Source organism: Gossypium hirsutum, chromosome A01 (genome assembly GCF_007990345.1).
Source record: "Gossypium hirsutum isolate 1008001.06 chromosome A01, Gossypium_hirsutum_v2.1, whole genome shotgun sequence".
Lineage (NCBI taxonomy): Eukaryota > Viridiplantae > Streptophyta > Magnoliopsida > Malvales > Malvaceae > Gossypium > Gossypium hirsutum.
Window position 1 is genome coordinate 105,216,968 of NC_053424.1, and position 16,254 is coordinate 105,233,221.

At 31.9% G+C, this 16,254-nt stretch overlaps 1 protein-coding gene across 2 annotated transcripts; it reads left to right on the forward strand.

Annotated features, from left to right (window-relative positions):
• The first annotated feature begins 12,121 nt into the window (after positions 1–12,121).
• Positions 12,122–15,908, forward strand: LOC107917459 (dirigent protein 4). Of its 2 annotated transcripts, none has more exons than XM_041112207.1 (2): positions 12,122–12,298; positions 13,420–15,908. In XM_041112207.1, exons 1-2 carry the CDS (start codon positions 12,288–12,290, stop codon positions 13,928–13,930), a joined length of 522 nt encoding a protein of 173 aa, XP_040968141.1. In that variant the 5' UTR covers positions 12,122–12,287; the 3' UTR covers positions 13,931–15,908. The 2 variants fall into 2 exon arrangements, 1 of the variants encoding a protein (XP_040968141.1); XR_005926496.1 differs by lacking the exon at positions 12,122–12,298 and adding an exon at positions 12,554–13,143.
• The last annotated feature ends 346 nt before the right edge of the window (positions 15,909–16,254 follow it).

Here is a 16,254-nt window from a genome sequence, read left to right on the forward strand (position 1 = left end):
TAGCCTAGCCACGTTACAACCTTTTTAAAGACCTATTGATTCAAGTTTTCTATGCTACCTACATTAGTGGAGAGAAATTGCTATGTTCAACATATGAAGGCGTAAGTTAAACTTAATGATTGCAGCTTAATCTTGAATAAGGAAATAAAATCAAATTGGTAAGGGTTAACATGTCTTTGTTAAAGAAGAATTTCATCTAATTTTGCTATCATAATAGCTGTTGAGATTAATTTGAATGATATGTACACTTAAGTAGCATAACTATCAAAATTCTTGTTCTTGAGCATAAATATGTTAAATTCATAATTTTGGGAAGAATGTTGTTCTGAAGGAATTTTTCAAAGGTGTTTTTGAGAAATTCTTTTCAATTTGTGCATTACTCGAGACGAGCAATGAATTAAGTTTGGGGGTGTGGAAACACAAAAATATACACACTTTTTCATGCCCTTTTTAATTCAAATTCATGCAGTTTCGATAAAATTCTTGTCAAAAAATATATAATTACTATAAAATAATTAAATTGTACTTAAATTATGAAAATTTTGAATTTTAATTAATTTTATAATGAATTTTGATTAATTTTGATCATTTTCAACATATTTGCACAAAGGGCAAAAATTGGCTCGCCAGACACTGCTAGAAGCACAAAACCGAGAAACGATTTTTGAAGCATTGAGGCGAAATAAATTTTCAGCCTAGGATGGTTCAAATTATGTATATTAATTCATGATATAATTAATTTTAATTTATATCCAATTTAATTTGGATTAAATAAATTACTATTAATTAATTATGAAAAAGTGGTCTAGTTGAGCCGAACCAAGTGAACCGAACCAACCAAGAAGTGGACAGCCCAAAACCGTCCATATGCTAACCCAAATCAGATTATTGGCTGATTATTTAGCTTGCAAAGATGCCCTTGAAGACTTGTTCAAGTTGCAAACAAACCCCTTCACAATTAGTGGCTTTATAGATTTGCCCCAAGCCTAAATTAGCAAAGTTGAAACTATCAACCTTGCCACATGTGTGGCCAGCCAAGGGAGGGCTCTTTGGTTGATAATTTTAGCTATTTGTAGCAGCCCTCTTCAGCTATAAAAACCCCTTTAGGCTGGTCATTTGAAACACATCTCAAGCATTCACATCTTTTCTCTCTTCTCTCCACTTTCTCTCTTCTTTTCCATTCCAAATTCCCTTACTTTCTTGCGGATTTCTCCTCTTGGAAAAAGGGCATTCATCAGAAATTTGGAGCAGTAATTAAGTGTTCATAGTAGCCTTGGTCAACGAGGACAACAGAGAAGGAAGAACGGAGCAAACTAGTCAAGCCACGAAAAAACACCGAAAAAACACAAAAAAAGTAGTCAAGCTTGAATTTAATTCGTGTAAGGTTGATTGCATTTCGTTTGCTAAAATTGCTAAAATTGTGTTTATGTTGTTATAGGCCTCGGTAATATGCTTGATTAATTAAAATCATGACTAAGTTATTCTTGCATTACAATTGTGAGATAGCTAATGAATTAATTATTTAAACGGATTGAAATTGTAATTAATGGACACAGTACTTAATCAGTGCATGTTTAATCATCTAAGATAGCTGACGGTTAAATTAGCAACCGTAACTGACGATACATTTTCCTTGCATAACTTGCAAGATTATTGTGATTAAACTGTTTCAAGGTAGGGTACCTCACGTAGTCTTTTATGTGTTTATTAAATTTAATTAATTGTTTGAATTGACATAGGGATATGTACAAGAGATTATTTCAATTTAATAAATATGCATGTGCAATAACATATTTTCCAATTAAGATTTGTTTAATCGGTTGAATTGACATAGGGATATATTCAAGAGATGAATGGATTTTTGTAGGTGAGTATGTTCATAAGTTAGCAAATTACCGAGTTGCCGTGAATTTATTCATAACAATATAAACATGAGTTTAATAATTCTAAATTAAGAAATGTAATTAATCTAACACAATTATGTCATCTTGATTAAAAAAATCGTATTTTGAAATCGTGCATTTGAGATCTATTTATTTATTTTACTTAGTTTAAAATCTTAGTTTTTAATCACCCTCTTTAAACAGAATATTTTTCTTCACCAAAGTGTTTTAAATACCATTCATAAATAAATCTTTTCACAATCCCTGTAGGTACGATAACTCAATATTTACTTGTCACTTTATTACTTGTTGCGATTGTGTACACTTGCACATTTCCATCGTTCCAACAGTAGACATGCACTTCATAATTGAATCAATCCATTTTTGAGCAAATCTCATTCGACTGATTATGTCCCTAACAAAGTGTCATTCAACTCTATCATAAGCCTTACTCATGTCTAATTTGATCGCCATGAAACCCATTTTCCCCAATCTCTTCTGTTTTAGCGAATGTAGAATTTCATAGGCTAACAATACATTATCCGATGTTAACCTGCCTGGCACAAATGCGCTATCAATATCTCCATTCAAATAGTGTAGACAAAAAGAAATGACATCTACCCTAATGATATTCTAGCATCGTTGATAAAATAAGGCTGGAAATCCATATTCCCTTGGTGCCTTTGTAGATCCCATTTCGAACAATGCCTCTCAAATCTCCTCTCCAATATACGGTGCTATAAGCTTTCTATTATCTTCCTCTTAGATACAGCGTTCAATACCCGTAAGTAAGTGTTCATTAATGACCGTATTCCTTGCTGTGAATAAATTCTAAAAATAATCACGTACAATACCCCATTTCCTGAAGGACTTCTGTTTCCCCTCCACTTCCATTTTGTGACTTATTAATCTGATATCTCCACTGCCTCTGTGTTGCTTGGCTATGAAAAAATTTGTATTTCTATCGCCAAATTTTAACCAGTTCAATCTAGCCCTTAGTTCCAGTAATATTCATCCTTTTTAATCTCAAAGTTTAGTTGGATCTTCGTATCAATCATCTCAGCCAAATTCCTATCATCCTTTTCATCTTCAACCAGTTCTGATAATTTTACTGTTAAGAACTCCTTTCTACTCTTCCTGCTCATTCGTATTCGGCCAACCCATTTTTCCAAGCCCTTTCTTAAGAATTCCAACTTTTGCAATAAGTCCTCTGATGCCATTTCCCATATGTGTTTGACTTCATCAACAAAAGAATCCTCCAATGTCCACCAAGCTTAAAATTTAAAACTATTTCCTTTCGCCTTTCATCTTCTCTTTTTGTGACAACTAAAAGAGGGCAATGATCAGAAAAAGAATGAAACAGATGCTTAATTTTTGTTTCGGGAAACATTGACATTCATTTTGCATTGGCCACTCCCTTAACCAATCATTTTTGTATGCTTGTCTTTGATAAATTTCCTCTTTCCCATGTAAACCAATTACCAGAAAAACCCACATCATTTAATTGACATTCCTCTAATGTTTTTCGAAATAGTTTCATTCTTCTTTCATCTCAAGCCAGACCTCCCTTTTTTTCAAACCCATACATAATTTCATTAAAGTCTCCATATACAAACCAAGGGGTATCTTCATCATGATAAAGATTTTTCAAAAAAACTCATGAGCCTTCTCTATCTTGAGCATACGGGGTTCCATAAAAACCTGTAAATCTCCACTTATCATTAATTTCAGTATCTTCCACTATCATGCCAATATGTCTTTTAGAAAAATTTTGAAATGTGATATTAGTATCATTTCACCATGCCAAACACAATCCTTCTCTAGTACCCTCCAATCCAACTTCAATACTATTTGCAAAGCTACAACTCCGTCGAACTCTCTCTATCTGGATTCTACAAAGTTTAGTCTCTATAAAGAAGACTATTTGGGGATTATAGATCTTCGGTGAATGCTGAAGTCTTCAAACTATCCGTGGGCTCCCCAAACCACGAACATTCCAGCTTAAGATTTTTATTATGCCCGATCGACTTGGCTCTTAGCAGCCGCCAATAATAAATGATCTAGTTTCACCATTCTTCTATTCATTGACATTACCTTATTAATTTCATCTTTATCTAGTAAATCATCAATTTCCCCTCTAGATCTCTTCTTTTCCTTCTCTCCTATTAATGTTGTATCCTCCAGATCATGGTCCATCGTAGTATGGACCTAATCTAACAATGCATTTTCCATCCATTGGCCAAAAAATGATGTTCCCCCTTCCAAATTAAAACCAAGAACTAGATCCACAATCTTTTCGAATCTCTTTTTATTTTCCGCCTTCTGTTGGCCATTCCTTAATCCTCTATTATTTTTACTGATTCCTCCCACATTCCCCTCCCCTTCCTCACATAGCCATATACTATTCATAGCTAAAGCTCTTCTAGATTGATCTCACAAAGATAAACCCCAACTCATTTCAGCAACTTCTGCTCCGAGTATCATCTTTGCTTCACAAAAGGAATCACTATGTCCTAATCTTCCATAGTAGAAATAGAATAATGACAAACTCTCATATTTAAAACTGACATATGAACATCTCCCACAAAACATAATCTGTTTCTTTCTTTTCAAAAGACGCCTTACATCAATTTGAACTCAAATTCTCATGAAATTTCTATTCTCTTTCCCCAGATTCGATCCATCATATTCCAGAAAGTTCCCTAGAAAATTACCTAGTTGCATTGCCAAATTCTCAGAAAATAGACCAATAGGGACATCATGGATCTATTGTAATAGCCCGATTTTGGGCCTAGTCAGAACAGTGGTTTCGGGACCACAAATCTGACATAGTAAAATTCATTTTTATTATATTTTTAAGATATAAAATTTTATGGAATTATTTTGTGAAAATTTTGTTCGAAAATTTTGACATTTGGGCACTCAATTTAGTCAAAATGACTAAATTGTAAAAAGTGCAAAACTTGAGCTCTAGAAGCTAAAGGTGTCAAATTGCTATGAAATTTTAAATTGGAGGTCCTTAAATGGTAATTAGACCATTGGTTGATTTTTTAGACAAAAATGGACATGAAATGGGTGAAATAAAAGATTTTTAAGTTAGGGCATTTTGGTCATTTAGTAATTAAAATGAATTAAAAACAAAATTAAAAGCCAAGTTTTATCCATCTTCAATCCTTGGCTAAACCTTGCATGGAGAAACCATGGCTAGGGTTTTTCAAGCTTCCAAGCTCGATTGTAAGTCCGTTCTAGCCCCGTTTTTAATGATTTTTACGTTTTTAAAATCCTCCTAACAAGATCTGTATATTTCTACCATTAATTTAAGTTATGGTTAAAGTCTAGGGTTTTGATCCATGATGAACATGTGTGTATTTTGATGATTAATGGTAGAAAATACATGTTTATGGTTAGAGAAACGACTTTTACTAAGTGATTTTTGGTAAAAATGCCTAAAAGGACTAATTTGTAAAAGTTATAAAATGTATCATAAAAGTGTGTTTTAATGAAAATTGTAGGCTATTATAGTTATAAAAATGGTTCGAATAGGCTTAAAGTACAAAGAAATTGAATGAAAATCATTTTACGAGATTAAGGGCAAAAGTGTAAATATGACAAAATTTAGGGGTAAAAAAGTAATTTTTCAAAACATGATTTTTGGGCTGAATTTATTAGTATAATGATTAAATAAGTTAAATGTGATGTTTTAGATCAAGAAAAACGAAGTTCGGGCCTAGAACAAGGGAAAACGAGTAATTGACGGTTAGGTCCCTCTTTGCCATTTTTGGTGTCGGGGTAAGTTCGTATGTAAATAATGCTATGTTATGTTTGCATTTTAAATATTCTAAATGCTTTGATAATGTATGAAATAAATGATTGGTTCTATGGTTGTATCTGAAGAAATTTGGATAAATGGGAAAAATATTATTTGAACATTAGGAATTGAATAGGATACGAGTGACATGTCACTAAGGATATTTGTGATATATGTGTGATTATGTGATCCGGGTACTGGTCTCATACGTCTACCAGTGGCTAGGTAGTCCTGCATGTGTTGTGGATACCTGACGGCTTGTGTGAGCAGCACTGCGTAGTTCCGTCTTGACCGTCAGCTTGTGCGAGCAGGCCCGAGATTTGCTCGAGAGCGAGCATTCATGTGATATGAGATATGAGGTAGCTAAAGCTACATATGTGGCACTTATATGCAAAGACTTCCTGTGTATCCATTTAGTATTCCAAGTGTTCAACGGGTATGCCAAAGATGAGAAAGTAAGTGGTTATGTTACGAGATGGTACAGTATGTACGTAAAGATTTTAAGTATTGACTTCATGTTATTGTGCGTTATGATCACTATGAAAGTGACGTTGAGATAGCCCTATGATTGTTGATTTATGGTCATGATGTATAAATGCATGGAAACACGACTGATGACTGTATGTTAGGCCTTGGAGGCCCAATTGATTGGTGAGATAGTAAATGTTGTTCATTTGAATTGTGATTTTTCGGTTATTAGTGAAAGAAAATATTGGCCTAATTTCCTATTAAAACGATTAAGAAAGTATGGAAAGAAATAATTATTACAATTTGAAATATGTTGAGCTATATGCATGAAAACATGAATATACATAAGTAACGTGTACTTTTACCTAGATGTTTAAAATGATTTGCTAATTATGAAACATGCTACAATGGAGAAATTATGGCTGCTAGACTGAAAGTCGAGTAATGTTAAATTATTTTGATAAATCAAAAGAGAGTAAACATGTGAATAGGTTATATTACAACCTTGAGATTTATAGCTATCATTATATTAACTTGTGCTTATATTGTCAAGCATAGTATATGACTAGCATGAGTTGCTCATTATTTTCATATGGACTTACTAAGCTATATAGCTTACCCCCTTTCCTTTCCTATGTCTTATAGGTTAATTTAGCTAGCTTGGGTTGGAGACTGCCAGAGATGCCATCACACCATCAAGCTATCATTTGGATATAAGTGAACACAAGTATTTTAAGTTTATGGCATGTACAGGGACTTCGTCTTTTGAGTAATTATGTCATTATTATTTTGGCCAAGTGTGTTGGCTTATAGTGATTTGGTGATTCATTTTGTATATGGCCATGATGATGGAATGCCGGTGCCCCCAAGGCGTAGCGAAAAAATAAAATTCTGGCAATCCAACCATGGATCCATGTGCGAGAAACGAATCGGGAAAACCGAAATAATGAAAATGGTTTTGAAATTACCGAAACTTCAATCTGAGTAGACAGCGATGCCTCGGCAATGAGAATTTTGAACCACTATCGAACCAAGTCGCAACTTTTCAAATGCCGACCTCTATATAGTCCACCTACTTGACAATGAATGAAAGAAGTCCCCAAAACGGTTTTAGAGATTTCTTTGTTTTGACGGCTGCTAGACCACTCAAAAACCAAAACTAGGTTTTCTTTTAGGGTTATTATCTATATATATAACTCACCTTTTAAATTTGGTATATTTATATCAAATATTTTAAAATAAATAAATATAATGATGTTTTAACCGAAAATTATAATTACATTAATTATAACAAAGATTTCGGTAAACTATATTTATTTAAATATATATACGAACCAACTTCATATATTAATAGAATTATGTTCTCATTAAGTGTACAACATTCTTGTACATATAATATGTTCGATATTTGATTGCCCAATTAAATTAATTCTATAATTAATTTAATTCATGTGACAACCAAAAATAATACCAACTATGTTTTATTCTGATCATCTCAACCATATGGTGTGACCCTGTAGGCTCTTGTAACATTAGCAGTAATACTAGAACGATTCTAATGTTACATACAATGAGTGGCATCTAGAAATGCATCATTGCTACCTAAGTTACAAGAAGTCATGATTTGACATAACCTTTTGTGATTTATCTTTCATGCATTAATCCTTAAGTCCTTTATCTCTGGAATGAACACAAGTCATGGAATAGTCACACTTGCATAGTCCATCTCATGTTTCTTGATATCTTGAGTAGACTATGATATACAAATAAGTATGACATCTCATATCAACTTATTTGAGCATGGCCATGCATTTCTAGTCTCACTCAATCAAGTGGCCTAAGATATTACTCCCATTATGTAGGAGGGACCTATTCTATATTGATCAACCATATCCCTCTACATAGATTATGGTATATATAGATTATGGTATATCCAACATCAGCTTTTATCGAACAACCAGTTACGGTGTACATTTGACTGTATCAAAATATACAATTCACCATGTTGGGATAATGATGATCTCAAGTTTGAGGATCATATACATATTAATCACTATGTGTAATGTTGTGACAATTACATAATAATCCAAGAAACATACTCATAGCGGGTCAGTCCAATATGTTGTTCTCTAACACACATATTCATACATTGATTTTGACACTCCATATCAATGGCAACTCTTTATCATCAATCAACTACATGTTAGTCTCAATGCATTATTGTTGTGCTAGTCAACAATAATACTTGACTAAGGATCTTTTAAGAACAATCATATTATTCTCAGGACATTATTATAAAACAATTTATTTATACACACAGAAAAAAAAACTAAAATAATAATGGAAACGCCTTATATTAAAACATGATAAATGAGTATGTTATTACAACCATCTCATGATTGATCTTTGGGCATACTCTTACACATGAGATATGGTTCATATTGATTATTTGGTTGTAAACTTATTCATATATGCATGCATGTGCCAAGGTCATACATGATGTGGTTAAAATTGTTTTGCATGGATGAATTGTGGATGTGACTATGGATGTTTGATGATGGAATTGTGAGTGAGTGGCATGATAATAACTAAGACATTAGTATGTTAAATGGAAGTAAACTTCAACTCTTAGTGCATGCAAATTTATAAATTTGGCTTGACAAAGTATGAAGTTTTATACATGTATTAGTAAAGATGGAATGATCATGATTATGCCTTGTTTGTGTATGTTTTAAGTGCTCAATTATGCCATGTTAAGTGCCCTTGAAGTCATGTATGTGTTTCTGCAAATAAGAGTGGCAATTGGCTTGGAAAATAGCCTTGTATTTGTCCACACGGGTAGACATACGGGTATGTGTCTAGACCGTGTGTGACACACGGTCAACCCCATGGGCGTGTGACTTGGCCGTGTGCCCCTATTTTGCTGATGACGTCATAAATAGAGAGTTAAACAGACGTGTCCCAAGCCACACGGGCGTGTGTGACCACACGGCCTACCCACACAGGCGTGTAACTCCCCAAAATAAGAAAATTTTCTAAGTGTTGTAAAAGTTCTGAAAGTTCTCGGTTTAACCACCCCAATGTATGTTTTGGGCCTCGAGGGCCCATATAAGGGACAATATACACGTGAATGAAAAGTTTTAAATTGGACAAAAATTCATGTCTCGATTTTCTATGATTGTGTGAGTTTATATCCGGTAATGCCTCGTACCCTGTTCCGTCGTCGAATACGGGTAAGGGGTGTTACATCTCTACCCAAAAAGGTGTCGTGACTAAAGACGCTTGTAATGGATCCTCCTCCCATTGCAGTTTATAAAGAAGCAGCAGATGATTATTAAAGGTCCAAGGAGAACCCTTAATAACCCTTTTCCAAATCCATAATGTGAAAAAATTGAAACAAATACCTTTTCTCCCCCAAATCTCTGATCTGAACACCCTGAACCGGATGCCACATATTCGCCTAAGTACTCTTCATTGCTGGAAAGTGAACTCTACTGGCTATCAGGAAACAACCCACTAGTTGAAAAATCTCCCCTACTCTTTCCCTATTTAGATCTGTTTGTATTTGAATCACTTCGTCTTCTTCTTCATTTATCATTAGTTGAGCTAATTCGTTTTCCATTGATGCAGATGCAGATATCTACCTTGGCTATCTTTCTTCAAATTGTAGGAGACAAACGTGCAAGATGCACCGACTTCAAACAGTAGAAAACAAAAATACAGCAGAAAAACCTAAAACTCTTGCCAGAGACGGCAGACAATAGCGTGTTAGTGTAGTAGACAATCATTTAATTTATAATAATACTTTAAATATGTAAAAATAACACGAAAATAAAAAACAAAAAGAAAAAGAAAGGCCGTTGTCAATTTTTTCCTCTATTCCTTTTCCAGTTCGAGCTTAGAACTTAGTGTCAACGAAATGTTTAAATCAACCCAAGTCTTTTATCAACAACCATAACACCACCAAAGGCTTAGCTGGGATTTTATTTTTATAATTAAAAAATTCAAAAATAATAATAGTTATTGAAGATGGCAAAAATATTTAATTTAAAATTAATTATTATGCAAATAAATTATATATATATTTAAAAATCTCGTGTTAGCGAGATATAATATTAGTAACCATAAATTAATAATTTTTTTTATAAATTTAGAATTTAATTCATATAATTTTATTTTTAAGAATTATAAATTACTCTATTCATAAACTATATAGTGAAAGCCATCATCTTACGCAATATCTATAGATTTTGGTTCGATAATTTTTTATTCTACTTTGATTTATGCAATTTTTCAACCTTCTGGAGCATTCACAAAAACTTCATTCACGTTTTGGAAGACTATTTGGTTTCAACTTTGTACATTATCGATATATAGGCAACATTGATAATAACAAAATGCGTGTTTTTTATTTTGCTTATCTTTTAAGGAACGTATGAATACTTGACTGCTTGGTGAGTTTTTTTCACAGGCATGATAATAGTATTTTTATCCTAAGAAAATAATATAAAAATATTCTTCTATAATTAACATTTCATGCTTATAACGCCTAATTTCTGATATCTATAATTGAATCATTAAAGTATTAGTTACACACTGTACCATTCAACCATCACATTTTACCTATCAGTTGGTTTTGGGCCAGATTTTTAAATTTTATTCTACTTATTTCCGTTTATTTTTTATTCAAATTGATAATTAAAGTTAATAACGTTAAATTTTTTTAATTTAAAATAAAATTAAATCAAACATAAGCAATTTTTTTAATTGATTTGAATTTATTAGAAAATTAATAATTATTGAATTAAAATATAATAAATTATTGGGTAAATTTACAAATGATTATTGAATTAAAATTATATTTTTACATTCCAGCTATCAAATAATGTAACATTACGAGAGGTTATTACATTATGATTACCCATCTATTAACTGGCGTTATGAAATGTTAAGTTGTCCACCTATTTTTCTTATATATTAAATATATTTAACTTTTTTTTAAAACGAAGAAAAAATTAACTCTTTTAATGTAAAGTAAAATCCTAATAAATATTTGTCTATTTAGGTTATGGTATGAGTTGTAATACGTTGTGTGACAATAAGTTTTGATATAAGTATTAGCATAACAACACGAACAAAGTATAAAACACTAAAACAAACACATATAGATTGATAATGCAATTCAGTGCACCATCAACTTGTGTGAAACCTTGCCTAAGGAAATCCATTGTTAAACTCATGGTAAAAGCAATTCAAGTCCAATATACCTTAACCCTGGAATAATTACAGACTCACCTTAATACATTCAGTATGAACTTTCTCTAAACAACCTCTCCTTGTAAAGGCTCTTAACTATTCATTCAAAGATGAATAAACAATAAAATCCCTTAAATAAAAGTTCTTTACCATGAACATATAATTAGTCCCTGCGTTTTATTTAAAATAAAAAAATCTAAGTACATCCAATTTTATCCCACGAATCATCCATACATACAGGCTTCAAATAATCTCAAAATCATCTCCATGTAAAATGAGATAAAATTCATTTAATTTAAAAAAAAATTTCTTGAAATTTCATATCCAGGCATTTTTAAATAAATTATTTTTAAAGTTTTATCTTCAATTTTAAATCTTATGCTTGGATTAAAACTCTTCCTAAGGTTGCTATCAAGTTACACTATGAGATAATGATAAAAACTCTTCAAGAATCATATTTGAAACTGAACTCTTCTATCTTAAAGCAATGTGTTACATTAAGTACGTAGATAACACATATATTTTAGGTGTTTGTTGCTTATAAGATAACTATAAGGATATACCGAATTAAAAATTTCCAACAATAACACTAATGCATAATCAAATTGTGATTTGTCATATAGGTGCAACTTATAGCTAAAAACCATTATATATATTAACAATCTCGAACTTTGACATTTTTTACTATACCTCTACAACAAAAACAATCACTTTGAAACAAGAATCAACCTGATAGCAGCTTCCTCTATCTCCTCCTTTTTGACAAAAATCTAAAGTAGTAGTGGGAGTAGGTGTGCCAACATTAAATACCACGTGGTTTTGGGTTGCATAGATAAAGAAGAAAGTTTTAGATTACTGGAGGAGAGAGAAATATGATTTCACGGTCAATTTTCTTATCTCAAAAAACTTTTAATTTTATAGAATGATGGAAATTAAAATGTGCATATATATATATATTCCAATTATTTAAATTTTTGTTTCATTTTGAATATTGACTTTTACTTTGCTTTTACGTCTTATTGTTTTCATCAATTTATTGGAAATTGTGTTTAATTTTTAAGTTGTGTTTTCATTTTTTGTCCTTGCATGTGTTTTTGTTTCGACTTTGAAGTTTGGATTCTGAAATACATCGGTTTCTTATTACTTTTGTAATATACTTAATTTTTTTAAAAATATTGAGAAAATTAATGATATTTATGGAAAATTTTAAAGGTTTAACAAAAAATTTCAAAATTTCTGTAAGACTTAATTAGAATATTTAAAAATTTTGAGAGCTTTTAAGTACAATTTTAATAAATTTTAAAAGGATTAATGACAACTTTTTAAATCTTTTAGGGCCAAGGCCCTTCTTGCTCATGTCTCGAAATCTCACCACCCTGTGAACTATGAACCATCATCTTTTATATGATTTGCTCCTCAACAAGATTAAATAAAAGATTTTCACATAAGATAATGTTTAAAGTTTAATGCCATTTTCGAGAAGACAAAATGATCAAACACCAACCAGTCTAAATATTTCTAGGCGCTGGGAGATAAAAGAGGGGTTGATTGGATTGCTCTAAATTCTCAGTTGTTGAAGGTAGGAAGTTTTGACCACCACCATCATCAACAATAACGTTATTGGGCTGCAATCCGACATGACTAAAAAAGGCCACCATCATAAATTATGATTTTCTGTTTTTTTATCGGATCTTTCAATGGAATTTGAAAACTTTGATAAGATGACAGGTAAGTTTCCTACTTATTTTGGCCAAAGCTCAAAAGTTGTCATAACAATTATCCTTAGCTCATCTTATTCCCTCTTCACACTACAGTCACAAAGCACAAATTATTTCATATCTAGTTTTCTCAGTAAAAGTTTTTTATTCTTCTAAAAACAATATATTAAGTAATTCTATTCGTATTATCGCCATTTTCGCCAACAATAAGCCATACAATTAGCAGAGCAGATACAATGAGAAGAACATTGATATTGACTTGGATTCTAATCCTCTATCTCTTCAGCATATCAGTGCAGAGCAAGTATCATTCACGAAGCTTGCCATATGATTCCGAGGAGGCCAAAGTCACCAGTCTCCATTTCTTTTTGCACGAGACTATAAGCAGCAGCAACCCTACGGTGGCCATGATAGCTCAGGCTAACATCACAAACAACGATAACAATTCATCAGTGCCATTTAGCACCGTTTTAGCCCTTGATGATATCTTAAAGATTGGTCCTGAGAGTAACTCAGAGGTCATCGGAAATGCTCAGGGGCTTGGAGTCCTCATAGCGGAAACAAGTACAACAAATCTACTGTGGTACTGGGATTTTGGATTCATCACGGGTAAATTCAACGGCAGCTCTATCAGCATGTTTTCAAGGAATCCGACAACGGCGATTGTACGTGAGCTTTCGGTAGTTGGAGGAAGAGGGAATTTTAGGATGGCGAAAGGGTATGCACAACTTCAGGATTACATTCAAAATGACACCAATATCATTTCTGAGCTTTATGTGACTGTTATTCACTATTAGAGGTGGTAAATGTGCGAGTCTCCACCGGATTGGGTAGGATTCTCTTTAGATTTAAATAATTTCAGTTATGAACAAGATTGGATTTAGATTTTCTAAATTTCAGATTTTCTCGAACCTTTTCAAATTCAGTTTTTCTAAAACTCAGAATTTGGGTCGACTTTGATTATACAAGCAATAAGTTTAATTTTTTTTCAAAAGTTCCGAATGGGTTGAATTGTCTTTAGATTCAGATAATTTCATGCATGAATAAGATTGGGTTTGGATTTTCTAAAGCTTGGATTTTTTTGAGCCTTTCAAATTTGGTTTTTTTAGACTCGAATTTGGATGGATTTTGATTACACGAGCTTAGACAGATTCAAATAAATTTGATATTTTGTACTATATGTATATGAATTATATATAATATTTATAGTTATATTCAAACCGATTGAGCTTCCAACCGACTAAGTTTCTAACCGATTGAGCTTCTAATAATTTATAAAACAAAAGAAAATAACTACGTAAGCAACGAGTGCTTAGTAAACTCATATAAACTTAAACATAACTTACCACCTCAATAACACAATTCATAGATTATGCATAAACCATTACAATTGTCATGAGCTTAGTATAAGCTTATTCAAGCATCATCAAGCTCACATGTTAATAAGTTCATCAACATCACATATAAGCTCATTTATATCATAAGTAGATTTCATAAGATACATTACATATGCAACAACCTTTTCATAAAGTCATGAACATTTCCATTAACTTACTTACCGTTTCATTCATTTTCTTATTCTTTAAAAAATGGTTGCCTATTTAACAACAGCCATATCTTATTCTTCCTTCCCATTCATCATCCTTTTCAATTTTTTTCCAAATACCAAGTCAAAGCTTTTCTCCTTAAATTAGTTAATCTTATTTGATATTCAAGCTCTCCAAACACAAAATCTCTCTTCAATTTTGAAGGATACTCATGTTTTCAACCTAAATTTCTCTAAAGTTCTTCACATGTTCAAAACTCGAATTAGCTTCATAGCCGTTGATTTTGCAAAATTAAGGTAACATTCTGACTTTTCATGTTCAAAATAAGTGTGATAGCTTTTCAAATTGAGTTTTAATCGATTAAATCAAGATCTCAATAAATCATTTGATTTTAAGTTTATTTTAAGCTTGAAACTGGTGGATCTCATTTTATTAACGTAAGTTGCTATTTCAAAGATATATTTTGATCCTATTAAAAGGTTTTTAAAGTCAATTTTAAAGATCTTTAAGGAATTTAAGGATTTGGATGTTTTCCCCTTTTTAATGAACATGTTTGGCTTGATTTTTCCGAAAAATAAGATCTGTGTAATTAGCCTAAATTGAATGTTTAAAATGTAATTAGATTATAATTAGGATGTTTGGAATCAAAATTAAGGTTTAGAAACTAGATTTGAGTGGTGAAATCACATTTTCGGCAAAACTAGTTAGTTTTAAGTAAGTATGATAGATAAGTTGTGGTCTGCATTTTTTATATAATTTAAATATGATTTAAATATGTTTGAAGTGTTTATAATATTTTTATGATTGAATATGATATGAGACTTGAATATGTGATGGGAACATAAGTTGTGTGATATATGAAAGTGTGCATAAAACACTAAGAATACATGTTTAAGTGGTTGTGTTTGGAGGATATATTTGGTTGTATATTTGGTGTGTTGGGAGGCTATATTTGGTTATGTTTGGATGATATATTTCGTTGTATTGGGAGGCTATATTTGGTTGTGTTTGGAGGGTATATTTGGTTGTATTGGAGGGTATGTTTGGTTGTGTTTTGAACGTAAATTGGTTGTGTTTGGAGGCTATGTTTGTTTCTGTTCGGTGGGTGATAGCTTTATGCTACATATTATATTCGTCGAATTTGGAAATTTAATTATCCAATGTAATATATTTTGTATATATGTTTCATAATCACATTGTGCACATACCAATGTGAATGCTTGAATTATGTTTGATTTCTTACCATGATTAATTGTGATAGTATGCTTTCTTCTTACTTTGGGTATTATGATTACTTGTGGCAATCTTTGAGCACTCACTGAGCTTGATTACTTTGGATATTAGTCTTGACATGCTTCTAAACTATTTTTAGGGCCTCGAAGGCTCGATTTAGGGATCAAATGCATATGTTTGATAGTTGTCTGATTTAGATTAATTTATTTAATGTTATGATGCTAATGTTATTCTGATTGTTTGGTATTGCTCTGTAACACTAATCTGGAGACAGAAACGGGTTCGGGGTGTTACAACCAAGTTAAATCCGCTTTAAATGAGTCGACTTTGACTCTTTAAAA